General features: G+C 53.2%; 5 protein-coding genes across 5 annotated transcripts; 2 read left to right on the top strand and 3 right to left on the bottom strand.

The window, feature by feature from the left end:
• Positions 1-481: 481 nt before the first annotated feature.
• On the bottom strand, positions 482-4,213 carry J4E87_004398 (uncharacterized protein; the record flags this gene model as incomplete). Its single annotated transcript, XM_049376019.1, has 3 exons — positions 482-1,164; positions 1,214-4,063; positions 4,162-4,213. The coding sequence occupies 3 exons, from the start codon at positions 4,211-4,213 to the stop codon at positions 482-484; spliced, it is 3,585 nt and encodes a 1,194-aa protein (XP_049234228.1).
• An 889-nt stretch (positions 4,214-5,102) lies between these two features.
• RPL5 (60S ribosomal protein L5) lies at positions 5,103-6,250 on the bottom strand (the record flags this gene model as incomplete). Its single annotated transcript, XM_049376018.1, has 4 exons — positions 5,103-5,769; positions 5,821-5,974; positions 6,025-6,097; positions 6,242-6,250. 4 exons carry the CDS (start codon positions 6,248-6,250, stop codon positions 5,103-5,105), a joined length of 903 nt encoding a protein of 300 aa, XP_049234227.1.
• Positions 6,251-6,835: 585 nt separating this feature from the next.
• ARP2_2 (Arp2/3 complex subunit, actin nucleation center) lies at positions 6,836-8,222 on the top strand (the record flags this gene model as incomplete). Its single annotated transcript, XM_049376017.1, has 5 exons — positions 6,836-6,854; positions 6,907-6,953; positions 7,013-7,159; positions 7,217-8,008; positions 8,058-8,222. 5 exons carry the CDS (start codon positions 6,836-6,838, stop codon positions 8,220-8,222), a joined length of 1,170 nt encoding a protein of 389 aa, XP_049234226.1.
• Positions 8,223-19,077: 10,855 nt separating this feature from the next.
• J4E87_004395 (uncharacterized protein) lies at positions 19,078-21,112 on the top strand (the record flags this gene model as incomplete). Its single annotated transcript, XM_049376016.1, has 7 exons — positions 19,078-19,316; positions 19,364-19,521; positions 19,574-19,743; positions 19,799-20,007; positions 20,059-20,138; positions 20,189-20,870; positions 20,923-21,112. The coding sequence occupies 7 exons, from the start codon at positions 19,078-19,080 to the stop codon at positions 21,110-21,112; spliced, it is 1,728 nt and encodes a 575-aa protein (XP_049234225.1).
• A 1,986-nt stretch (positions 21,113-23,098) lies between these two features.
• On the bottom strand, positions 23,099-24,482 carry J4E87_004394 (uncharacterized protein; the record flags this gene model as incomplete). The annotated part of the gene is made up of 3 exons (XM_049376015.1): positions 23,099-23,813; positions 23,864-24,176; positions 24,224-24,482. The coding sequence occupies 3 exons, from the start codon at positions 24,480-24,482 to the stop codon at positions 23,099-23,101; spliced, it is 1,287 nt and encodes a 428-aa protein (XP_049234224.1).
• Positions 24,483-26,320: the final 1,838 nt, after the last annotated feature.

Genomic DNA, 26,320 nt, shown 5'->3' with positions numbered 1-26,320 from the left:
TTTGAAAGAGCAGGACAGCCGGCAGAATCATGGATCTGTAACTCAAGGCTTTTTGGTAATATTGCAGGAAGTGTGTGATGAGGGAAGAAGAAAGCATCTGGGAGGAAGGGACACGCTTTTATACCCAACACAGCGATCACGAGACCGTCACGTGAAGTGCGGGAAGCTGCATCCATCCATCGATACATGATGCGCAAGAAGCTGTTACTAGAACTACCCCATCGAAAACGTCTGGAACAAGATCAAAGTGATCGTAATATATAATGAGAATTTGAATAAGACGCCATACAAGACGTTGTGCTAGCCATCACGGCTCTATGTTACAAATATACAAAGAATGAACACTTGAGCTGCTGGCGAGCGCGCTGCAGCTCCTCATCCACTATACACAGCTCAAGTTGGCAGTTTGGATATTACACTAGTTCCACGCCTGATACTCCCTAACCTTTCTGCCCACTTCCTCAACGCCCACCCCGTAAACTCAATCCTCAATAGCAAAGTCATCCCCACCATCCGCCTCCGCACTCTCCCTACCCTTCTCCCCCGGCGCAAAAATATCCGGATTACGATTCTTCAGCGCCGCAATCTGACTCTCCTTGAACAATTTAAACTGCTCCGGGTCCTCCTTCTCCAGATTCCTCAGCTCCTCAGCATTCTCCACGACGCTGTTGAAGGCCTGTTCCCAGCCTTTGCCCTCAATCATGTGCCTCATCTCGTCGCCACTGTAGTTCTGGAAGTATGCGCGCAGGGTGCGAAGGTGTTCGGGAAGACCTTGGTCATCTGCCGTACCGGAAATGAAGGAGACGTGGTTTTCGGAGACGTCGGGGGTGGTGGGGCGGGATGGGTTGAAGAGACCGGTGCGGACGCGGTGGCCGAAGCGGTGGAGTCGTCCTTCTTCGAGGGACATGTGCCGGGATGCGAGGGAGACGTCGGAGTTGTGGCGTGAGCGTAGGGTGGAGGGTTCGTCTTCGTCGGATTGATCGGCGGTGAAGTCTGTTGAGACGCTGTTCTCGAGTGTCGGTACGAAGGAGGTAGGTGGTGAGCTGCTGAGTTTGGAGCTCGTAGTGGAAGCGGCATCGGATGGCTGGAGACGTGTCTCTGGGTATTCGTCCTCGAAGCGTTGGATCATGCCTTGGAGTGTTGTATCCAGGAAAAGTAAACGACCTGTCAGGATGTTAGCATATCAACATGATGTAAAGGTGATGAAGCTTACGGTAGTTCAGGTCATTGTCACTCTTCGCCTCTCTGATAAGTGCAGGCTGAATTCTTGACCGTGTGTTTCGCGCAGTCTCGAGAAGATCCTTGGACATGGCTCTGGCCTTGCTCGGCTCTTCAAGCACTGGTACTCTGTTCCTGCTTCTAGGAGTAGAGGTACCACTTGCTGGGACAGACACCCTTCGGAGATCGTTTTCTTTGTGTGAAAGACAGTAGCTAAGCGCCTTCGCAATTCCTGTGCCTCCCACAATGTAGTCATTATCTGCAGCATTTGACACGTCTTCAGTACCCTTGTAATTGTCTTCCGTGCCGACAAAATGCAGCAGGATGTCCGGAACCTCAACTTCCTTAGGTGCTGCTCGAAGCTCGGGTACTTCATTGATGGATTCAATGTTGCGCAAGCAGTATGCGACGACTTGTTTGGCAAGAGCTTTGATGACTTCGCCTTGTTCTGGGGCTGGGATATCGACATCGACACAAATGAGCGATTTGGACAGCTTGGCCGCTAGAGTGAGTGATGCATACAGCGCAGCAGCTTCTTCTTGTGTCTCCTCGTCGGTAGAACTAGCGACGCGTGTTATCTCAGGGTTCTCGAGAATGTTGATGTGTGCGATGTGTGGACAGTCCGGCAGAATCTCCGCGATAGCGATCGCATCTTCCGGCTTCATATCGACATTCATGAGATGTATGCGTTTCAGCTCCTTGAACTGAGGCATGTACTTCCTAAGGAGAGACAGGGATGTCTGGCCCATGAAGAGGCCTCTGTTGTGCGAGAGATCCAGAAATCTGAAGGAAGGTAGATTGATGAGAGTCGGAATAAGTGTCTTGAGAGCGTCCGGAGTGAGATTAGTATCCTGTAGGCACAGCGCCCAAAGTGGGCTGTTCGGGCAGGCCTTGATGCTTTCGCAAATCTTGTCCATCAATGATCTCAGGTCGTTCCCTCCTATGTCAATACCCTGACAAACACCAGAGCGCAAGTAGTGTAGGACGTGTTCCAGGCCTTCGGCGTCGATGTCGTTCGTCGCCAGACTAAGACGTGTAATACCGCTGATGACGCAGCCGTCGATGATTTTCCGGATGCTTGACGAAGTGAGGTTGCATTCAGCCATGGCTAGCTCTTGAAGTTCTGAACCGCCCAGTCGTTCCGAAATGGCTTTGGAGAATATTTCGGCTACATCTGCCGATTTAGCATCCTTGGTGGGTGACGGCGCTTGCGTGCTGTTCGTAGGCGGAGAAGCCACCTGCGGGCGAGACTTGGGAAACGGTATCATCGACACGTCGACCGCCATGATGGACTTGCACATGTATAGGAACAGAGCGATGTGTTTCCAGCCTTCAGCTGTGATCTTTGGGTTGTTCTTGAGAACCAGCTTCTTGACTGCGCATGAGCCTTGCTGGCACAGCCCGTCCTGTGTTCCGTCGTTGGATAGATCACGTCGCTTCGGCGGCTCAGGAACCTTGGCAGCCAGGAGACCGGCGAGTATGACCCGTATCTTCTCGTCATTCAGATCCGCGTCTTCCAAAAACAATTTCTTCACAGGTACGATGGCGAGCCAGTCCGATAGCGTCAAAACGTCGGCCAGCTGCAACCTCGACCCTGTCAGGTCCAGACAGGTGACAACTCCAGGCTGAACAACGGAGCACGCGCGTGGTGCCGCAAGCTGGTCGCTGATGCGTTTGAGAATGGGGGATTCGCGGAGCTGGCAACATCTTCGGTAAATACGCAGCGGGTCGATCGTCGGGCGGTCTTGAGCGCGAGGAGTCGGCGCTCCAGTCGCAGCAGGTACTCCTTCGGTGCTGGCGCTGTCGTCGTCTCTAGTAAGCTCCATGGGGATTGTGCCATTCTCCTCGGCCTTCTTGCGTTTCTTCTCTTTCCGCTCTTTGCGCTCAGCCTCGGATCGCTTCTTCTTCTCCTTCTTCCGGCTCGGCTCCTGCTTGTCCTCGTGCACGACTGTTCCCTCTGGGTTCGACTCGGAATCGTTGCCGACGACTTCTTGGGCGATGGAGACGACACCGTCTTTGTCCTTTTCCTCCGCCACGGCATCCGGGTTTTTGAGTGCCTCACTCTCGCCGCGCTCTTTCAGCTTCTTTTCCTTGCGCTTGGTCTTGTCGTCTGTCTCGATGTCATCCTTGTACTTGGGTCCACCAGCAATCTCCACGTCCACGCAGAATGCCACCTTGCGCAACTTGTTCTGATCCAGCTCCGGGACTAGACATCGCTCCCGGTTGGGGTCGACGTTCATGATCTTGCGCGGGCACATGCCGCCGTTCGGGTAGACCTTGCCAGCGGTGCCGACCTGGGTTCCGGATGACAGGCGTCGCAACACGTTCCCCACGAACGAGCTCTTAGGCTGCTGCGGTATGTAGGGCTCGGGCGCGCCATTAGTGCCTCCCGATGCTGCCTGTATGCCATTCAGGGCGCCGTTGGCCGAGGGTGACGCGTTGGCTGTACCGTTAGCAGCAGCGGGCGAGCCCTGGGCCTGGGTGTGTGTTGTTGCGGCGGGCGAGTTTTGCGACGAGAACTTGGAGCTGATGCTGTTCATCCACGAGTTGCGTCGCGAGCTGTTCTTCGCGTCGGGTGGCGTCGTGCCGCTGCCATTCTTGTCGGTACTGCCGCGGCCAAGCAGCGCTGGACGCTTCGGTATCTTTTGTGGAGGAGTTGGGCCAGCGGCGGCAGCTGGGGGCGGTCGCGGCGGCGATGCGGGTCTCGTGGGCGCCGGTGTCGGCTCATTATTTTGCTGCTCGTCGTGGCGGGGTCTGACGGGTAGGCCACCATGCGACGATGTCTTGGGCGGTGCATCTCTGGTCAGGCCGGGCGACGAGGGCGCCTGCTGGCGATGGTGATGGTCTGCTCAGGCGCGCAACATGTTAGTAGCCTCTCGAGCTCAGGGTTGCGCCGCAAAGCCGAGACGTCTCCACCCAGCAGGGTAAGCGGGCCTCACGTACCTCTAGTCGAGTGATGCAGCCATGATACATCAACACCGTGAATGTCTTCCATGGCGGACGCGGTATCGCCGGGTGTTTGTACGGCTGTCATTGCGTATATAGGCCTCTCGCCATGCGTCAGGGTTGCAGACGGCCTCGGTGAGGCGGACGGAGGTCAGCGGGGTTTCTGCTTCCACGAGAATCCGCCGATTGGAAATGCTGCAAACTCTCCAGATAACGTGTTCCGTGCGACTTCAACGACTCGCTGCACTCAAGGCTGACGGCTGCGTGATTTCTGGGAGCTGCTCTGTGCGAGTTCGGCCGATGCGATGTTATGGCGAACGTGCACTGCAAGCTGTGGGAGCCGGCCGATGACGAAAGGTGTCGGCTGATTGCGCTTCGGGTCTCCTTCTCCTCTCCACACCAAGCTCTATCGCGCACTCAATCCTGCCGAACATCATGATCGACTGCGAGGATGGACTATATACCCGTCTACGCTCTTCCTTGAAACGAACCTAATCGCAACATATCCACATGCCTCACTCTGCTGCTGGCTGATGCCTCCGCGGAGGGAGCGTTGACTACCGACTGTCCCCTCAGTGCCGCTGAAACACCTGACCGTCATGGCCACACAAAAACAGCAACCCGTGCTTGTCATTCCACATGGTCAAACCTGCGACAGCACGCCATGTGGTGTCGGCCACTACCGACCACACGCGCGTGTCACATGTTGCTATTTCAGAACACTTTACACACGCTGAACAGGAGGGGCACATTGTTTGGGGGGTATCTTGTTGTGGTAGCCAATCACGGCTTGCCGTCTCGTCATCTCATTGAGGTCGTGAGGCTAAGTACAGTAGATGTATCCTGCAAAGGCAGGCATCCTTTCCATGTCATCCCCAGACGCCAGAGCCGTGCTTTTGTCATGATAGAACAAAGTAGGAACAAGAGAAAGGAACAGCCTAAGCAGTGATCTCGGCGATCTTGGCCTTGACGCGCTCCTCCTTCTCGGCCTTGGTGAGCTTCTTGCTCCTGTACTTCTGCGACTCGGCCTTCCACTCGTCCTTGGACTTCTTGGGGGCCTCGCCCTCCTCCTTCTTCCAGGGGTCCTCACGGATCTGCTTGTGTGCGTCCTGGTACAGCTCCTCAAGACCGTCAGCCTCGATGTCGTCATCGATGTAGCCGCTGAACTGAGACTTGTAGCGCTCCTCGTCGTCGTCGGCGAGAGTCTCCATGTACTCAGCGACGTGACCACCGAAGATGTACTTGCGGAGGGTCTCGGCGTCGAGCTCCTTGCCTTCCATGTCGTATCCGGGGAAGCGGTTCTCGGAGTGGGGGACAAAGACACCGCCGTCGGAGCAACCCTTCATGGCACCGAAGACACGGGCACCGGTGGAGGTGCGGGTGAGACCGACATCCAAGAAGACCTTGAATGGGCGGCGCTCCTCGCCGTCAACCTCGGCGGCCTCGGTGAGGGTGAACTCACCGTCAGCCTCCTCTACACCAACGAAGTCCTCGTCGAGCTCGAGCTTCTTGAGGACACGGCGGGCAAGGAGAAGACCGGTGGCGTAGGCGGCGGACCAGTTGGTAAGACCGTGGGTGATGCCGTAAGCCTTGAGCTCGTGGGCACTGGATTGTTGTTAGTCGAGTGTCTTCAGAAGCGGAGTCGCTGGGACGTACTAAGCAGCCATGAAGACCTTGTCACCGCCAATCTCGGAGTGGACGACTTGGCAGATGATGTCCTTGTTGGTGAAACGGACGACGAGGCGGTACTTGGGCGCATTGTACTTGTTCTTGGCCTGGGTGATCAACCGCTTACGGGCGTAGTAGTCGGCTGCAGATTGTTAGAGAAGTCGCGGTTTGAATAGTTGGATCAATACGTACTCTTTCCCTGCCTGCGGCGCTTGTACTTGACTTGGTACCGCGAGAAGTAGGCATCGTTCTTCTGGAGCTTGGACTTTTGACAGAGTCAGCGATTGGCGCTTCAAACCCGCATTCGAAGCATCTCGCAAAGACTCCACTCGACTTTCGTCGAAGCGGGGTTGCCGTATGGCAATGGAATGGAGGGGTGCATTGCGGGCGCAATTCAGGGCGTACTTACGAAAGGCATCTTGACCTGCTGTTAGTTGAACTGGCTGGAGAGAAAGTTCGGTGTTGCAGAACGACGATATTGAAGTGGGCAGGAGGCGCTCGGACCATGCCTTAAGCGATGCGCAAGTCGCGACTTCCCCAAGTTCCCAGGTGGGTGACCATGCGACTAGCATGAGGTGGGTGACCACGTCTGAGCATCATCCAAGGTTGATTCTAAACAGTGATTGTAGAGACATGTAGAAGTTCTAAGACATGAGCGGCTTCTGGGTGCAGTCATGTCAATTATCCTGTATGGGTTGTTGACGCAGAAACCTCATTCGTACGCCAGATCTGCAGCGCCTCAGATGTGTAGCATATCATACATGCTGTACATCGATTTTCTTCTCCGCTTGTTATCGTTCTACAGTTATCTCGTAATCTTGAAGACATGAAGTGACGCATTTCAAGTTGTGAGCATCGTGTTGCCCGTTTGAGTGCTCACGGACCCCTGGCCAACCATGCGCCCCGCCAACGTCGTCAACCTCAAGGCAGGCAGCCCCGAGCTACGGCCAGCTTCCAACATCCACTCCTTCAGCCCCAACAACCCTTTCGAGCTTTGCACAGGATGGCTGAAGCTCCCATTGGTATGCGCAGCGGTCTCCGCTATATGTGAAGCTCTACTTACCCTCCAATTAGTCCTCGATGGCGGTACCGGTTTCCTCAAGGCGGGTTACGCCGGACAGGTATGTCCCATACAACGCGGCAGACAGATCATGGCAAAAGCTAACAGGACCCTTTTTAGAACTTCCCCGACCACCAGTTCCCCTCAATAGTCGGCCGACCCATCCTGCGAACCGAAGAGCGAGATGGCGGTGACATCCAGCTCAAAGACATAATGTGCGGTGACGAAGCAGCGGCAGCGCGCTCAATGCTTCAGATCACGTACCCTGTATGTGCATCGTCGAGATCTCAAGGTGCCTCCGAGCTAACGCTGTCTTGTCCGTAGATGGAGAATGGTATCGTCAAGCGCTGGGATGACATGCAACATGTCTGGGACTACACCTTCCACGACAAGATGAAGCTCGACACTACAGGCCGCAAGATCCTCCTCACCGAACCGCCGATGAACCCGCTCAAGAACCGCGAGACCATGTGCGAAGTCATGTTCGAGCGCTACGGATTTGGAGGTGTATACGTGGCGATCCAGGCTGTCTTAGCTCTATACGCGCAGGGATTGTCATCTGGTGTGGTCGTCGACTCGGGAGATGGTGTCACGCATATTGTTCCCGTATACGAAAGTACTGTCCTCAACCACCTCACACGCCGTCTCGATGTCGCCGGACGCGACGTGACCCGCAACCTCATCGCCCTCCTGCTACGGAGAGGATACGCTCTCAACCGAACCGCCGACTTCGAGACCGTCCGTCAAATCAAGGAGAAGCTCTGCTATGTCTCATACGACCTTGAGTTGGACCAGCGTCTCAGCGAAGACACAACCGTGTTGGTGGAATCCTACACTCTACCTGATGGTCGTGTCATCCGGGTTGGCAGCGAGCGCTTCGAGGCTCCCGAATGTCTGTTCCAGCCGCATCTTGTGGACGTTGAGCAGCCTGGTATCGCCGAGTTCCTGTTCAACACGATTCAAGCGGCCGACGTCGATGTCAGGAGCAGCTTATACCAGGCTATTGTGCTCAGTGGTGGTAGCAGCATGTACCCGGGTCTGCCAAGTCGGTTGGAGAAGGAGCTCAAGCAGCTGTGGCTCACCAAGGTCTTGGGCGGAAACCCGGAGCGACTCAACGTGGGTACACACCTACTATACCGGCTAAACTCTGCTAACACATACACAGAAATTCAAGGTCCGCATCGAAGACCCGCCACGGCGAAGGCACATGGTGTTCCTCGGTGGAGCTGTGCTCGCGCACATCATGGCCGACAAAGAGAACATGTGGATATCAAAGGCAGAGTGGGAGGAACAGGGCGCGAAGGCACTGGAGAAGCTGGGCGCGAGATGATACTAAGGAAAGCACGCAGCGACATACATCAACCAACAAATCCAACAATTTCACGACACGACCTGCGTACCGCGAATAGTATGAGTGACCCGAGACATGTCGCTGGTGATTTACTACCTGTCACACCTTCTCAAAGCGGTCTTGTTTGCCGCGATTTACCTCGGTGTTCCATAAGCAGCCCCAATCTCCCACCTCAGACAAGAAAAGAACCGAACAGGTCTGCAGACTACATTAAGACAAAAACTTGCAAAGTAGGTGAACTAACGTCAACGTAGTCCTAGAGACTCCAGGGTGTTCGGCTTTTTCTCAGGTTGGCGTGCTCCATTGCTTTTGCCTATTCCCATGCTAATGCGTGCGCCGACTCAATGTGGCCGAGCTCCTCCGGCGGCTGCATGGCTTCATCTACCTGAGCCGCACGCGGGAGATCTACCAAGCTGTACAACAGTACAACTTCTCCATCGCAAGTTGACGCATTGACGGGATGCCCAAGCAACTGCTCTGATTGCCGCGCTAAGCTCTGTCCTCCGGTGCCCAAGCCAAACTACGTGACGGCATCGCATCGCGGCGAGCAAAGCCGAACCCTCTCTAGAAGAACATCACATACATTAAAGTTCGTGCGCTGGCGTCATCGGTCAGCGCTCAGTAGACGATGGAAGAATTGTGTGAAGGAGCGGCTTCGGCGGCAGTCCCTTCAGGCGGTATTTCCGCATGTTGGGTAATATGGGATTGTGCAGCATTGTTTGTACCGTGCGAGCGGCTCTCCCTCCAAATATTATCGCACATATATTCTTCGGCGATGTTAGGGTGAACTTCGGGATAGACAGAGAAAAAGGCGCATGATGGATCACGATCGGTTCACGTCGTTACATCCAGCCAATATGTGCATGCCCTTTTGCGAAGAACGTCGCAGTTGTGCTGCACAGGTGGAATGCGCTTGGCGTAGTGTGGTGGTGTCATGTCTTGAAGGCGCTACCGTTTGGTCTCATCAGACCGTACTTTGGAGAGCACGCGCGCGGACGTGAAAGAAAAAAGACGTTGCTGCAACCTGGCGCAGGGCTCTGCTGCAGATGCAACGGTACCCTATCACACCCTCCACGGCGCTGCAGGGCAATGGAGGGCAGTTTGCAATGCTGTCTTCGCACCACGCGTTTAGCGCCGGGCATTCTAAGACGGGCACGTGTTCGGTCTTAATCATGAGCCGGGCATGCTGCACTGCGTCATAACGGACAAGCTGCACAAGCTGCTTAGGCGTGTTGGACGATTCGCATGGCTAGCGAGGCAGGAATTCAGCGCCCCGCCCAAACCGCGAAACCAAGGCCTGCGAGGTGAAATGACGAGATTATAGCGCCTGCTATCATGGCGCGCCTCGCTGTAGCGGCCTTGTCCTCCGTCGGTACTAGCTATGTAAAGGCCGCTGTGTACCAGTTATCCTATTCACTGTTAGATTAGCTTTCAACCCTCCTAGCCGACGCACTGCACTCCATCTTACTTTGATTGTGGACCCAGGTTTCGGGAAAACACACGCGCCATCTGTACTCCGCCATAACCGGCCCGCAGCCACCTGTTGCAACTGATAGACACCGGCTTGGTGTGCTGCCAGTAGCAGGCGCCTGTGCTTCCACCACATTGAAACGGGGTCCACTTGAGCCGTGCATCAGGCTCGTTACCCTCTCAGGAACGATTACCGCACGACGGTGCGCCTTCAAGCGGAAGATCAACACTGTACCTTTCCAATAAGATCGGCTACCATCCCCGAGCCCTGCCACCAAGTCCCAAGCCTCTGCTGGACCCTCCCGCTGCTAGATATATTAGACACCGCCGCTGCTCTGTGCTTTGCTGCCTGCAAGCACGGTACTCCATCTTTCCATTATCCCTCTCCTCGCTGTCATTCAGGAGAAGTTGATATAACAACTCACCGGAGCCGCACCCTTCCTTCCTCCAGGTGAACGCGAGATATACTCGCCACACGTCATATGCGATCTCCGCCAACGTCGCCTTCCCTTTCGCGAGTCATCTTCAGATCCGACACCTCTCACCAGAACATGTCTTCTCGAACTGCCGACCGCAGCATGCCTGCCATCAGCTCGCCTCTCTCGCCCAGATCACAGCCTCTCGATATTCCTTCCCAGGCTCGACGTCGCCCAGCCATGAACCCACGACAGTCGAGCAACACCGGCCCCGCTGCACACCTGAGGCTCCCTTCTCTGCCCCGCTTCCACCCAGCAAACTACGCTTCATCCCAAGGCTCGAGTCATGCAAACACGCCTACTGCTGGTCCTGACAGCCCCAACTCGCCCGCTTCGCCTCGATCATCCAACAGGCAGTACGAGGTTCAGAGACAGATGTACCTCTACCAGCAACAACTCCTTGCCAACACCAGCCGTCAACACAGGGGCTTTGGACCGAAGCCAACCAGTCCGCGTCTGGAGCCACTCGCCAGCCCTGGGGTAGTCACTCCCTTGGAACTCGAAGAAGACGCCGGTGGTTACCTTACCGCTGGTGTGAGCCGTGCCGAAGCCGACCAGCACGTTGAGAAGTACATCCGCGAGGAGGCTCGTCGAAGGGGAGAGTACTCTCCTGGCCGTGCAACCTCCGTTGGTGGCCATTGACTATCCCGCCTCCAGCAAAAGCAAACACACCACCACCACTCAAGCACTGGCACTCGGACACGGCACCGAAACAACTAGCCGCTCTACGCCTTTCTATTTGTCAAGTAATTTTGGAGTTATATCACCTATGGCACGGAGCATCAACGGCGTTCATCACCATCCTCATCACCATTACAAACAAACAAAAACCCAGCACACGAATCGTACACAAACAATAGACGGAGAACGGATGGAACGGCTCGTTCTAGCAAACACGGACTCGCAACATTCTTCTTCTTCAACCACACACTCCAAGTGCTGGAGCGTGGCAACCCGATCGCTTTTTCTCAAATACCCAACTATGCGTTTTTCATCCTCGGAGTATACAAACGTACCGCATGCATGCATCTCGCCTGTCCATAGCTTCACTGTAAGCGCTCCACCAGTTGGTGTCGAGCTGGGCAGATGACGGGTCTTCTTTTGTTTCTTCACGTAGCTAGCAATGACAATTCAACTCTATCCCATTCATCATATCATCTTTTCGCCTCCGTGATGCATGCCGGCATTGTCTCGATCTCCAATCTCACAAATCTCACCCAGCAAACACTGCCACCTCCTCCCTCCCTCTCCGCCATATCCAGAGGTACAACCCGAGCATGCCGACCTACCCGACTCATGTCCTCCCTTCCCCATTCTTTCGCCCCCATTAAAAAATCACGCCCCTCCACTTGCCCACCCCGTATCCTTTTACCCAGCATGCAGCGCACGCCGGCCACATTCGCCTCTCTGAAACACGCGATCAGCTGCTAGCCGCCGAAACCAGCGGACGTGTGTACAGACGTGTACTGAGTCGCTGTTACTACCGCTAACGTGATTCCCTGCACTTTCCTAATGTAATCAACCACGGCAATGAGAAATGCAGAATATTCCCCACATCACTCCATAGTTACTAGAGTTGCAAGCCAACGCATCGTAGCGTCCACTAGACCCGTGCGAGCGGACCCTGATTCTTTCTTTGCAGTTTGGAAATTCCCTAATCTACTGTCTGCATCCAATCCGGCTTTGCATTGGCAGTTTTAATCATGGGCTACTACTATGTGACCAAGGTCCGCTACCGCTGTGGTTGCAGTTGCACTCTCGCTTCGCATCCAGCGGCACTTACCACCACATTTCCGGGTCAATCGTGATTTCGAAAAATCAAGGGAAAGGGATAGTCGAAAAGCAGGTTTAGACGGCCCGTTGACCACATGTTTCGATCATCGCCAACACATGGCCATATATCAGCTGAGATATCGCTGTTCATGTTGATCATTCGACGGCGACATTGGCGTGGTCCGCCATCGCCGTTCGCGTAAACCTGCATGTGTTTGCGAACAAAGGAAGATGGTCTAACTAAAGATCATCCTTCTATTCTGAATGGGTGATGGGGGATGTGAGATTTGCCAAGCGCAAGGTGCCCCGCAGTGCTGTGAAAGATCTTCATGGTGGATTGCTACTTGGGGTGAAGTGTGCCGGGTGGAGGATCTTGGCCCGGAAGGGGTTTGGACGTGATGCTTTCGAGGGGAACCGTGATTGATGTGTTGCATGTTGCGCATGGGCGGTTGTTTTTGCGGGAATATGCATGTATTGCGCATATTGTTTGTGTTGTTGAGCTTAGGGCCTTGCTGTACAACAAATGTGCTGGTAATCTCCTTCTCTTTGTTGTCCTAAACCCACATCTACCCAACGCAAGCTGCACTAGAGATTAAAGTTGGACTGCGTTTAGTTTGCCAGCACATGCTAATTTTGCACAGCCCGCTCAAGATCGCAAAGGAATGCTACAGAAAAACAGGGTCTTTCTTATCGCCGTGTTATTTCGTTTTGGGGCCGGCTTCCCTGCGTCTTTTGATACGAAAGCCGTTGGTTGGTGTGGTGTGGTAGGCTTGTGCCCCGTGCGCCTTCCTTCACGGATCTAAGATGCCGAGTAAATGCCATGTGTGTGGGTCAAGAGTTATGCAGGGATTCGGCATCGGTTGTTTGCGAGCTCCCGGGCATCGATGCTGTTGTCAGTAAATATGTGGTGCGCAACGGTCGTGGCACCTTGATGACGCGTGATGAAGGAAGTGATGCAGCGAGAGACGCGTGTATATGCTGGGAGAGCCAGGGAAACCTCGAGATAGAGGAAGTGGTGCGATTGTAGCCTCTTACTCGTGGACCGCCGAGATGATTGCAGATCACGTGCGTGCGTCCATGAAGATCAGGGAAATCAACTCGAAGATACCACTCGCTTGGTCGTCCGTCTTGAGTCGACATTGCAGTAGTTGCATTCGAGCCAATCGCTCGTACTCCAGGGTAGATTAGAGCCGCACCTGCTACTCGTCATTTGTCGCAAGCCGCTCTATCGTCCAATGCATTGGGTTCGGTTACTATACAATGAGTTAGAGCATGATTGGTGCAGTAGTACGTGCATGTCCAGGTAATGATGAGTAACCGGTGGTATTTTTCAAACTCCACAAGACGGCACACGATAGGTATTTCGTATCGACTCTGCCTCCACTTCACGAGGCGCGAGAGGCATTAGCGTACGCTGCCCAAGTCAACTCGCTGAACTCTGTCAGTTGTTAGCATACCAAGTACGACGCACGTGGCCGTACGTTTGCCGCTCTTTCACCGCTTGCTCTCCCATTGCGCCTCTCACGCCATAATCTTGCGAAATTTGGTTCGAACCGTAGCTAGTGTTATTTCAGGATGATATGACGACACACGAATCGAAGGCCCAAGAATCGGGTCGTCGTCGGACCCTCGTCTGGGAAAATGTCGACTCGATTGTCGCAAAGAGTCAGGTCCACATCTTACTCCACAGTCTGCGCGATTTGTAAGTCGAACATAATTCAGGAACGTCCGGGAGCGATGGGGATGTGTTTCAGGAACGCCAATCATTTCGCATGTGGAAGGCACTGGGGATCGAAAAGTCAAAATGACGATTGAATAAAACTACGTCAGCGGCGGTCGCGCTGGGATCTGGGATGCGCAAACAAGGCTAGTCCTCATGCAGTTAGACTCCCTCCGCTCTCCGCTGCTCCTTTGGATGAAGGATACCTCAAGATGCAAGAGCATGTAAACATCAACAATCTTACCATCGCGATGGTCCGGACATACACTTCGATGATGCGGCGCTCCACACAATCTCGAAGTCATCTTGACGATGCATCGGGAGTCTCCCTTGAGCCGCCTCACAGCTGAACTTTCTCCACATCATAACGACCACGGAAATGCAGTGCGCACATCAACAAGTATCTTCCACAACCCCACTTGAGAGCCGCATCATCTGCGACCCCGCAATGCCGCGTGGGCTTTTGCGGAGGGTGTGGTCAGATCCTCTCACCGACTTCTCATCTTACCAACCCGTCGGCTCGCAGTGCGTAGTCAACTTATGCAACGATTGATCCAGAAGGTTAAGGTCAGATTGCATCGTCATCTTCATCTGTACCTATGCGTCATTGTTGACATCAAGAGGCGGACAAGCGCAATCACTGAACACCGTTTTTTTCCTAGGTGGGCGCGGACCACTTCACCGCCGGCTTCCCATTAACGGTACAAGGATTGCATGGAAAAAGATACATGGAGCATTCTCAAGAGTCCATCCTAGATGCGGTCAAGCACTACATGCACGGAAACCTTTCTCGTCTAGGCATGGCATGGCGGGGAGACGTGCAACATGCAACTGCGCCAGGTCTCCCATCAATAGCATGAACTCACGCAGGAGACTGTTCCGTCATGGATTATGAAGAGACAGGCGTCGAGAACGTCAGCGTGGGATGTTGACCCAAGAATTTGGAGCAACCGACAAGGTATCTCGTCCACCAGGTGGAGGTTGTCAAAGTAACCTGCCCAGCACTAACAGCCTTGCTTACGACTACAGTAAGAAAACCCAACCACAGCCCAACACAAATCAATCAGCAATCTTCGATCGCAGTATTCCTACATTCACATGTACCGCTCCTCCACGATCGCGATCGCCAGCATAGATCAGCCGCGTCGGGCCTTTGTTATCGGACCGTATAGGACCCGCCATGCACGAACGGGACATGGATATCTTTGCGGCAACCACGCGTGGGATCAAGCGTCTCAAATTTCTACGCGACTCGGGATTAGTTTCCTCTGGGTGATCAGGCCGTCGGGCATGCCCGCTTTGCTTGCTGCAACGGTTGCGTGGGGTCCTCGATGGTGGCAGGACACAGGTTTATGGCGACGCGCGTTGGTTTGCGGCAAGCTCGCTTGTTGGCCAGGTAATCGCTGCTCAATGGTGAGGTGAGGTCTCCATATTGATGGATACATATGGAGACGACATATGTGGAGGAGTGAAACAATTGTGAGGCTTCAAGAGCAGACGAGCGAGCCGCGTATGGGTACTGTTGCGGTGGCGAAGGACTTCGATGAGATTCTGGTCGGGTGAGGCGGTTGTGACAAAAACTGTGTTGGAGTGTTTTGCATTCAAGTCGATTTGGTGTGTCCGCCATTGCGAACAAATGGTAGCAACGTGTGTGCTTCACAGAACTCTACTCAGCGAGTGCTTCAGCGGCCTCACCTGGCGACGAGCACTATGATTTCGTCTGCTCAACACCCTGGCCAGGTACAGCTCTATATTGTACAACAAGCGCGCCATCATCAGCATGTTCGTCTTTACCCGCTGGAACACCTTGCGTCAGTCACTTCTCCAATATGTCAACGCCGTCACTAGTTGTTGAATTGGCGATAATTCGCACTCGAGAGGATCTCAACATCGCCGTCAGCGAACACGTCGTAGCAATGCGCATATAAATCGTCTATATTCTAAAGTCGAGCCTACTCTCTCTTCTCTCCATTCCCACAGCTACTATTTTCTTCATCACAACCTCTCAAGCGACCTCCAGAACCATCAATCACACAGATCAACAACCATGGCCCGAAAAAGCTCTCGCAGATCCCGCCGCACAGAAGACCACCCCGACCCCTTCGCAGGCTACGACCCGAACGACCCCCGCGACTATGTAATGAGTCACACAACACACGACGACGGAACCCATGACTACTCTTCAGGCCACATCGATGCACCACGCCGTGGTCGTCGCGGCGAACGGCAGCCGACCTACGACGAAGCCGGTCAAATGGGTTATGCTCACGCGGCTTATGAGAATCATATGGGCGGAAGGGCGGCCGGGTTAGTAGACTCGATTCTTCTTTCGCATCTTTTTCTCGCCGTGCTGACTTGTACGTCTTACTAGGTACGGCCGCGGCTACGTTCAAGGTGGACAATACGGCTTCAGGAAAGGAAACTTTGATGAGATGTACGATGGATACCAAGAGGGTGCCGATTATGGATACGACAACATGTATCAGCAAGGTGCTTTTCATGGTGATATGTATAATCGCTATGGGGGCTACGATGATTTCACTGGTGGTGGCATGGGCGGGTACGGTGGGTATGACGACTTCCATGGCGGATATGGAGGGTATGAAGGGTATGGTCACGGGGGATATGATGATTATGGTGGAGGGTATGATGGGTACGACGATTATGGAGCGTTTGACGGATATGGTGGCTATGGTGACTATGGTGGTCATGGTGGGTATGGCGGATACAGCTATTATTGAGGTTCTGTTTGAGTAGTATAGCGTCCAATTTGTCTATCAAATGAACCCTGGGCTTATGACCGCAATACGGTAACTATATTTCGATCAGCAGGATTGCATTATCTAAGCTTGACTAATCATTTGGAGCCCAACATCATAGTACTGAAACACGTAACAGCCACCTTTCACTGGCGATGGGCTTGTATGGATGCAAATTAATCGAGAAGTATGACGAGGACAAACAGGGAGAAATGCAGGATTCACAGATGCTTAACTGATCGAACACAGAGTGCACCATATCATGTTGTCGTAGCCAAGTCGCACTTTGACCAAACGCATAGCTTTTCTTCATCAAGGTCTTGCCAGCACGACCTCGAGTCACTAAAACGTGGTATCGTCATCGACAGGTCAACATATAGTATATATTCTACTCTTTGGTTCTTCTCCTTTCTCTCAGCACACATTCCAACTTCGCAAATTAGCAACACTCACATTACTTAAACAAACTACCCACCAACTCCATCAACAATGGCGAAGAAATCGAAGAAGGCACCAAGCCGGCAACACATATTAGACGGCGCCTTCGCAGCCAGCCCCCATGCTACTTCAGAAGGTCCATGGACACACCATTATGAAGACGACAATGGGCGCACATCCACAGCACAGTACTGGCTGCCAGGCCAAGATCCCCCAACGGGCGACATGCCACGCCACCCCAAAAAAGGATACAAAGCAGGCCGTGAGCGGGCTGAGAAGGCCGGCTGGGATCAACGTGGTATGAGAGAAGGATTCCCCATGGGACATTTCCAGGGTTTCCATGATGCATACGATGATGTGGAAATGGGAGGGCAAGCTTATGCGAGGGGGTTTCAACGGGGAATGCCCGTTGGAGGAATGTTTGGGTATGATAATGGGTATGATGACTATGCTCCTGGTGGATATTTTGATGACTATGATGGAGGATTCGATGGGTATGGCGGATATGGCGGATATGATGAAGGTTACGGTGGATATGGGGGAGGGTTTGACGGTGGATACGGAGGATACGGTGGTGGGTACGATGACGGATATGGAGGGGGATACGGAGGAGGATATGGCGGAGGATACGGTGGTTATGGCGGAGGATTTGGAGGCTATGGGTTTTACTAGGCATCTCGAAAAGCTCTAGCGCCCGAAGGCGATGAGTGCTTTAGGCCGAAATTCGAATGACTGCTTCAGTTCGATACGACGTCATTGTCTAACCATAGTCTCCAACTTGCTGTTTCTCCCCCACGTAGGGTTACTTTGCTAAAATAGTTCCCGATCAAGAATGCTACCACCCAATGGTGATATCTGTACAAAAGAACTCTCAGTACGTGCTGCTCACCTGACTACATTAGTTAAATGTAAACATATTTCGACTGCTGATGTTTGCAGCGCATTCCGCCGAATGGTATGTACCGAATGATAGGCTTTGCAAAGTCGCAACTTCGTGTACCTTCTCACACTAGGAAACCGGGCCTCTTAATGCATTAACGCATGACTTGGCTCCATCGTCAAAACAATAATCAGCCATGAGATACCGGTGCACAAATTCCAAACGGGCAATATCGATACCTGGAGGGCGTGCATTATCCATCTCGATTATCGATTGCCGCTTCGTGGCCCTACCGCGTCAACGGTGGCAATCTCCCGAACCAGATGCATAGAGCGTGCCGTGCCGTGCCACCACATAAAATGCGGTATTCGAAGCCGTGATGCCGATCATGGCAACAAGCACGGTGGTAGTGTGGAAGGTGCGACATGCCAATAACTCGGGGCCTCGCGTTCAGCCTCGTTATCGTGCTAGTGCTCGGCTATGCAGCAAGAATAGACATCGTGGTGCTTTTTGTCAAGATTGAGAGATGAGGAGACCGTGAGGCGCTGCTTGGCCGAGCTACAGCATCTCGCGAAGTGTTGATCAAAGATAGGAGGGGCACGAGGGAGGGACTGACACGCAATGATAAGCTTCGTAAATGGCGATCAGAGATAAGAGAACGCATGTAAAGGTAGTGTCAGGGTCTTGCGCAAGCGTTGATGTTGCGTGCGGTTACAATGTGAGAAGACCGCAGTGTCAGGAGGAAGAGCAGCCAAAGAAAGCATTAGCGTTACCGCTTTAAGCCTAGACATCTTCTGCACGCGGGAAGGGTCCACAGATCATCGCAGCTCCTTGTTCACGACATCAACTCGTGCGCCACGCTGTAATCACACACCCGGCTCAAGTATTGAGTGATGGAGAACAGTATAGCGCTCTTCTCGTGTCCAGATCTAATGATGCCGACTACACTGACTACAGCCTCGTGGCGTGCCGCCGCAGAACCCCCTTGACTTTCTTTTTCTGAGCTTTTCTCAACTCAACTCAACGTGCAATCTTCGATGGCCCAACTCTCCTTAACTTCCTTTCCCAAGATGGTGGATCCTGGCTCGATTAGAGGAGTCACTACATACTGATCCGCATGCTTGGGAGTCAGCCACAACAGTCCCTGCGCCTGTCCTTCGTTTTGCGAGATACGCATGATCTATCACATGGCCCATGCCTCATCAAACGATCGGTTCTGTTCTCATACGTCAACAACAATGTTTGATCGCTCTCTCCTTAAAGCTTTTGAGATGCCTCGTCATCCGCGGAAACAGGCTGGTCAAGTTTCCTTCCCAAGATGCATTCTCCCTTTGTCACTCGTTCATTTCTTTTCGTCGGCTGTTTGATACACAGCATACGTGCCACTCCTTTAGCCAACGTAACTCTGCCTTCACACATTCCAATTCCTAGCCCGACCGGCGTACCACCATATGACACGATACCCTCAAACAATAAGACCGAAAGATGGGACAGCCCAGAATACACATGGATCTTCCAGTATCCCCTACCAATACCTGCTGTGAAGGAGGCCAAGTTGTAAGTACTCATCGTGATGAAAGTGGCCGAACGCTGACAGCGGGTAGCACCTACATCAATGAGACTACCGGCGCCGTTATCGACTACTACGAGGTGGAAGTCAAGGCTGCCACCCAACAAATATACCCCAATCTACCAGCCACTACTCTATACACATATGATGGGTCGTCACCGGGACCGACATTTATGATGCGAAAAGGGCGAGGTAGGTCTCGGCTTCATTCTGTCTATGAAGTCAAAGCTGATTCAGTTATCAGAGGCAGTAGTGCGATATACAAACACCGGCCCAACAAACTCATCTGTTCATGTCCATGGACAGTACAACCGTGCTCCGTTCGATGGCTGGGCCGCAGATTACGCCTTCCCCGGTCAATACAAAGACTACTACTATCCGAACGCACAGAACGCTCGAACTATCTGGTACCATGTCAGTCTCCTTTGATCTCTTTCTATCTTGTAACCCACATGCTGACTTTTAACAGGACCATACTGAGCGCCAGACCGGCGAAAATGTATACAGGGGCCTCTCTGGCTTTTACATCATAACGGACGAAGACGAGAAGGTCCTCGGGTTGCCAACTGGTGACCATGATATCCCGTTATCCTTGAGCGCGAAGACATACAATCCTGATGGCTCGCTACTTTTCGATACGAACAACAACACTGGACTGTGGGGCGATGTGATTCATGTGTATGCGCACATTACTCTGGATAGTTGATTTTTGAGCTGACCCAGAAACAGAAATGGTCAACCATGGCCGTACATGAATGTTGAGCCACGCAAATATCGCTTCCGCATCCTTGACGGTACTATCAGCCGTTGTAAGTCACCCCACAAATCCCCCAGTTGCAACTTTAGTAACGGCATCTAGCCTTCGTTCTATATCTGCAAGACGATTCAACTGAAGAGACCGTGGACTTCACTATGATCGCTTCCGATGGAGGGCTCTTCTCCCACCCCGTCAACACATCGAGCTTCGCTATCTCCGAAGGTGAACGCTACGAGATCGTCGTCGACTTCGCCGACTTCAAAGGCAAGAACATCACAATGCTCAACGAGCGCGGAATGGTAGGGAACCTCGACTTCGCCGCAACTGATCGCGTCATGCGCTTCGTAGTCGGCGACACCGTGACAGACTGCACCAACAACGACCCCATACCATCCGACCTTCGCTACATCCCTCCTCCTCCGAAAACCAACGTCACCAAGAGTTTCAAATTCTCGCGAATCGACGGCGAGTGGCTTGTCAACGGTGTAGGCTGGGAAGACATCGAGAACCGCATCTTGACAAGACCTGTCCTGGGCGAGGACGAGATCTGGGAGTTGAGACACGGAGGTGGAAATGCCTCGCACCCTGTTCACATCCACCTGGTCGACTTCCAAGTGCTGTCTCGTACGGGGAATCGTAACGAGGTGATGCCATATGAAGCAGCGGGTACGAAGGACGTTGTGTGGATCGCTCCTGGTGAAGTCGTCAGGGTTGTGGCTCGCTATGCACCGTGGGCAGGTGTTTACATGTTTCATTGTCACAACCTCGTCCACGAAGACCACGAGTAAGTTTTGTCGGATGCGGTAGTCACGAAGTTTCATACTAATAACACGCAGCATGATGGTGGCATTCAATGTCACGAACCTTGAGAAATGGGGCTACGACAACTCCACCATGTTCATCGATCCCATGGAGCCCAAGTTCCGACCAAAGAACATCGACGACGCGGACTACACTGAAGAGGCTATACGAGACAAGCTGGACTGGTTCTACAGTCTCAACGCCTACGAAGAGCGCTCTGAGTGAGGGGACGTGGTTACATATCGCCAAACCTTTCTCGTTGTCTATTCTTCTCCTTCCGTATATACCAATACCACCCATCTCTCTCATCTTTCGTGGCACCGAGATCTCCACAGTGGAGTGATGTTTGAAACTAAACATCTGACGCGTGACAAAACAATCCACCGATGCACACGTGTATGGAATGTGGTCTCTGTTTTCGTTGAGTCCTCTACACGCCGGCTCGCCAATCGGATTCGAGTAGCGCAAGAAACCTACCATTCAGCCAAACCTTCACCAACATCTTGGCCTTGACTAGTGATTCACGCAGTACCATCTTCACGTACGACAATAATTTCCCAGCCCAACGTACCACATCACATGGAACTCTGTACAAGAGCGTACACGTTGACTGCCGAGCGGACCATCGGCCATTTGCATTAGCGACCGCTTATCTGCAACCCTCAGCTGCAGGGTCCAGCATACCTATCAGCGCAGGTCGAACAGCCTGCCGCAAGGCTTCATTACGGACCGACGAGAACCAAAACGCCTCAGCCAGCGGGGAGACGGTAAAATCTGCTCACTTGCCAGAAAGGGAAAATGAGACAGACGGGATCTTCAGTGTCAGATTGGCTGTCAATCAGGATCACTGGTCTCACGTTTGACCAGCTACCCCCCCAACCTCTACATGCTTCAGCCTTGAAAGAACGCGCAAGGTAATTCCTCGTTATTTGACGTCCAGCATTGCCCGCAAGGCCACCCCAGATCGTCGGCGGCCGGCTGTTGTCAAACGAGTCGCGGGGTCCAGGGCCATGAGTCAAGCGCGAACTCAGACTGTCAGTGTCGTGTCGGGCTCATCTCGAGAGTTTAGAGTATAGCCGTATGTTTGTCTCAGAATTGTTTGTAACACAATTCCGCCGGTCGTCCCTCATCCACCCGTTGGAGAAACGATAAGATCGCGCGAAAGTGGGATGAGGATGGTTCGTTCGACGTGTGCCCCTCGCAATGAGGGGGGTCCACATGTGGCCCATGTTGCAACGTCGCCTCGTCGATCGATTCGAAACATGTCCGAGCTGCTGTGCTGTGCTCTACAGTACATACGGTACACCACGGCCGTTGGAAGATGTGTTATCCGTGCCGAGGACATGGTCCACCTATGCATGTCACATGCCGTCGTATCAGTATCTCGTAGTAGTGGAGCCAGATACGAAATCGCGATGAGGGACCTAACCGTGTCTTCGCAACTTCCTCTTACAGTTGCGGAACACGTTCCGCCATTGACAGTCACGCAATCGACTCTCTCACAATCCTTCCAGCCCACAACACCCACAATCAACTTCACACAGTCTCACTCCACATCTCGCTCTCATCGCGATCCCATCGGCGAGGCTGTTCTCGGCCGTTTCTCGTTGGTGACGTGGGCTGATATCATAGAGGCCGTCGTAATGCAAGTGGTCGCTGGCCGCACTAACCGGCGACTACGAGCCACCTCGGCCCGACTCAGGCGGTTCGCAATACAAGCTTCGCGGTGTTGAGCGCCGTGTGGAAAGTGCCGGGTAACGCGGCGCTGCGCTCCTCGTCATTCCGGGTGGGAGTGATCGAATCGGAAGTTGCCGCCGACACTCGCTCGCTGCCTTTTGGTAGGATCTATCGTTGAGGCATTTGTAGGCGAGGTGATGGGATGAATAAGGCCGGATCGACTTGCTTGCGAATGCAGACGTCGGTAGTTGGTTCATGTAGATGGTCATTTGGTCTGAAACACGCGATGCTCTTCGTTAGTGATCAAAGTGAGGATGTGCAATAGAGAGATTGGCTGATTGAAGTGACGAGGCAATTTGTGCCTGCCTTGTATGAATTGTGTTTGTGTCTACTATTGCGCGATCTAGCTATGTCTATCATCTATAGCGACTGCTGCAGTGACTCTTGCTGAAATCAAATGAGGTACTACCCAAACGCCGTGCTATGCAGAAAGGAAAGCAAAGAAGAGAAAGAGAGAAGAGAGTCAAAAGACATCTACTCCTCAAGCACACCAGTCTCCATCATGCTCTCCCGGAGAGCCTTCTTGTACTCGCGCTCCATACCGTGCCTGACGGCGTCGAGGACGTTCTTCACAATAGCCTTGGGCTCAAAGCGAGGTGTGGTGCCGCGCTGGTAGACACCAGTCTCGACTAGGATAGAGTACCAGTTTGCGGAGTCGGTGTGCTCGTTGTACTCGTTGGTACCCCTCACATCGGACTCGGGTGTGTCACCTACAAAGTAGACGGTTGAAGGAGCCGAGTTGATGCCGTGGGTATCGCGACGCCACTCGGCAAGAAGGCGGGTGGCGAATTCGAAGGTGCCAATCTGAGGCTTGCCAAATGCGGTTGTCTTGAGCTCGCGGCCAGTGACAGCCTTGAACATGGCCTCGAGTGAAACACGGAGAGCGCCCATACCAATACGGGTAAGGTCATGCGAAGCACTCCAGACGACATCATTGTGGGAGAAGAAGACTGGTGGGCCTTCGTCAAAGTTGGCAGATCGGGTTCCGAGACGACCGTTCTTCGACATCAGCAGGTCGAGGATGATCTGCTGATCCGATGCCCAATCGCGAGAATCGGCGAACACGAAAATGGCGTCAATGTCGACCTCAGCGAAGTTGCGGACTCGCGAGTTCTTGTATTCTTCCTCAGTGAGCTTGCGGAAGGGTGTAGTATCTTGGTTGTCTTTGATGATGTCTCCTGGAGTAACGCTGGAGCAATGTTAGTCGATGTCATGAACAGAAGTGACGGACCAACTTACACATCCTTGAAGCCGTAGCCCTCAGCGACAATGCGGCACTTCTCGCCCTCGCCTCCAACAACGAGGACGGTGTTGTACTTCTCTGCCATCTCCCTCATGGGTGTGTGCCCGCAAATGAACTGTCCAGGTGATACTTCCATCTCCATCTGCTTGCTGAGTTGCACGCAGCGTTCGGCTTCAGTCTTGCCACCACCGTTTGTAACGAAGATGTATGGTACAACAATGCCGTACTCGTTCTCACCGTTGAGCATCTTCATGGCTTCAACGGCTTCAGGGATGGGTCGTCCACCTCGGATGAGGACACCGTCGATATCTAGGATGCGTTAGAAATAACTTGCTTTCCCATGGTGACTAACATACCAAAAGCGAAGGCGTATTTGTCCGTAACTGATGTCTCTGGGGGAGTGTAGCCAGGAGATCCAGGAGTGTTGGCAGCGTCAAGGTGATGTCTGGCGGTCTCAAAGGCACTGGCGATCTCTGATGCTTTTGATGAGGGGGCCATGAGATGTTGTGGGGGGACGACGACGGTTGGGCCCATCTTGATGTTCTCGCTGGTAGCCTCACTGGCAGAGAGGCGGCGCATGCCCGTTGCAGGGGCTGCTAGAGAAGGTGCCGACATGGTGATGGAGTGTGTGGTGTTTGGGTTCGAGGAAGTTTGCAACGTGTGTTTGTTGCAAGGAGTTATACAGTTGTGGTTTGAGCAAGATTGAAAACGCTGGAAGTCCAACAGCCTTTATAGTTTGCGAGCCCGATAGATAGGTAATGTCTCCAGAAAACCCCTCAAAGGAAGCGGAGAGAACTGTGGGTATGTGGGTATGTGGATTTGTGGAGGTGGGTTGCTGGTTGGTTTGCGCGCAGATACCCAGAGTTTTATACCGAAGAGACAAGGTAGTGTGTACTTCGCCCCCTACACTACTCAAACGTCCACTGCAACTCTAGCGGCACGGTACACTGCGCTTCTGCGTAAATGTGCCGGACCCTGAACGATAAGGGTATGGCTTGGGATTCTGTTGGATGGCATTGCGTAGATCTATGGCGTCACTCGGGCAGATTGAGGGCAAGGGACGGTTTTGCAACACCGGAATTCGATAGCGGTAGGGAGAGCCCAGGCGTGCGCTTCTGACATGTGGTGAGAGATTGTGGCATGTTTCTCGATGCCCATTCGACAAGTAGTCTGGTAATGTTGCAATAATAGTGGGTATGACAGTCACGGTACAGGGCCTCCTGCATCTCAGGCGGTCTCAAAGTATTGCCGTCCCATGCGCGCCATGTGGTAGACGGCCGCGGTTGGTGTTGCTGTGGAACTGTGTTGCAGAGTTTTGAGGGTCTTTTGCGCTAGTGATGTCATATCTGATTAGCTCGCATATCGCTTCGGCGCCTTGGAACAGCCATTCGAATCGGCTGGGGCATCCGCAAATGAAGAGCCTCAGGGACTCAGGGCAGGCGATGCTGATGAGTCCCTTTGGAGTCTACCAGCTCCGATCGATAGCTCCTCGTTTCCGGCGAGAACCATCCGGCCGACAATTATCGCCAAGTATCGGAAGCTAGATGAGGCAACTTGAGGCTCAAACGTAGGCTATCTCGGCAGACATGCCAATCCGTCTTAGGCTCTTGGGCTCTTAGCCTTCGTCCGTCGTCACCATATCGAAAACTGACCTCGACTAAATAATACAGCATCGATAGAGACGAGATACACCTGCGATTCCATGCGCGGGCCTTATCGCTACCTTTCACATGTCGAATGAGACGACTGACGCACCTCTCTTCCGAGTGTAGGCGCGTGCATTGAGCCATATCTCCCCAGCTTACATGTGGTGGGCCGCGAGTAGAACCAGTACCCACAGGCATAGTCTCAGGCCATAGCGCTTGACGTAACTGTACATGAATGTACACCGCAACTGGCGGCGCATGTGCAGTATGGACTGCGGCGCCAGGAAGCATGTATGCCATCATTCCGCATTATAGGATCGGGCTGCCATTGTGGATACGAGTGGTATTTACTCAAAACCAGGCTCAACACCTGGTATAGAAAAAGACAAAAAGAAACCTCGAGAACGAAAGTTGAACGACTGTTGACGATTAGTGGTTGGCGTAGTGGACGTAGATTGAGGCATTTGGGTGGGAACGCAACACGAGTGCCTGGTCAGTTTGGGAGAACACATTTAGCGGCCAGTCAAGTCGCGCATCCTGTGCACATTGGCGCTTTCAGAATGCCGCAAGACCCGTTTAGGACCGGAATCCCCTCTGCAAGGAGCAATGATCTGAAGTAGCTCCAGCATTATGCAGGAAGCGCACTTATCGCGACCGGTGTTTTGGCTGCGAATTCTAAAGAGACGGATGAACGGGGTTTCGTTGGAGGTGGTGGACCTTTGTATGGGGCTTTGGTCGTCGAGCACGTTCTTCTCCACCTCTCCACGATTTCCCCAGGAGTTGCCCCAAAGTTTTCGCGTTGTGGAT

The sequence above is a fragment of the Alternaria ethzedia genome, assembly GCF_023757985.1.
Source record: "Alternaria ethzedia strain BMP 0044 chromosome Unknown scaffold_8, whole genome shotgun sequence".
Taxonomy (NCBI): Eukaryota; Fungi; Ascomycota; class Dothideomycetes; order Pleosporales; family Pleosporaceae; genus Alternaria; species Alternaria ethzedia.
The sequence above is the reverse complement of the archived record's forward strand: the minus strand, read 5'-3'. Positions and strand labels throughout refer to the sequence as shown.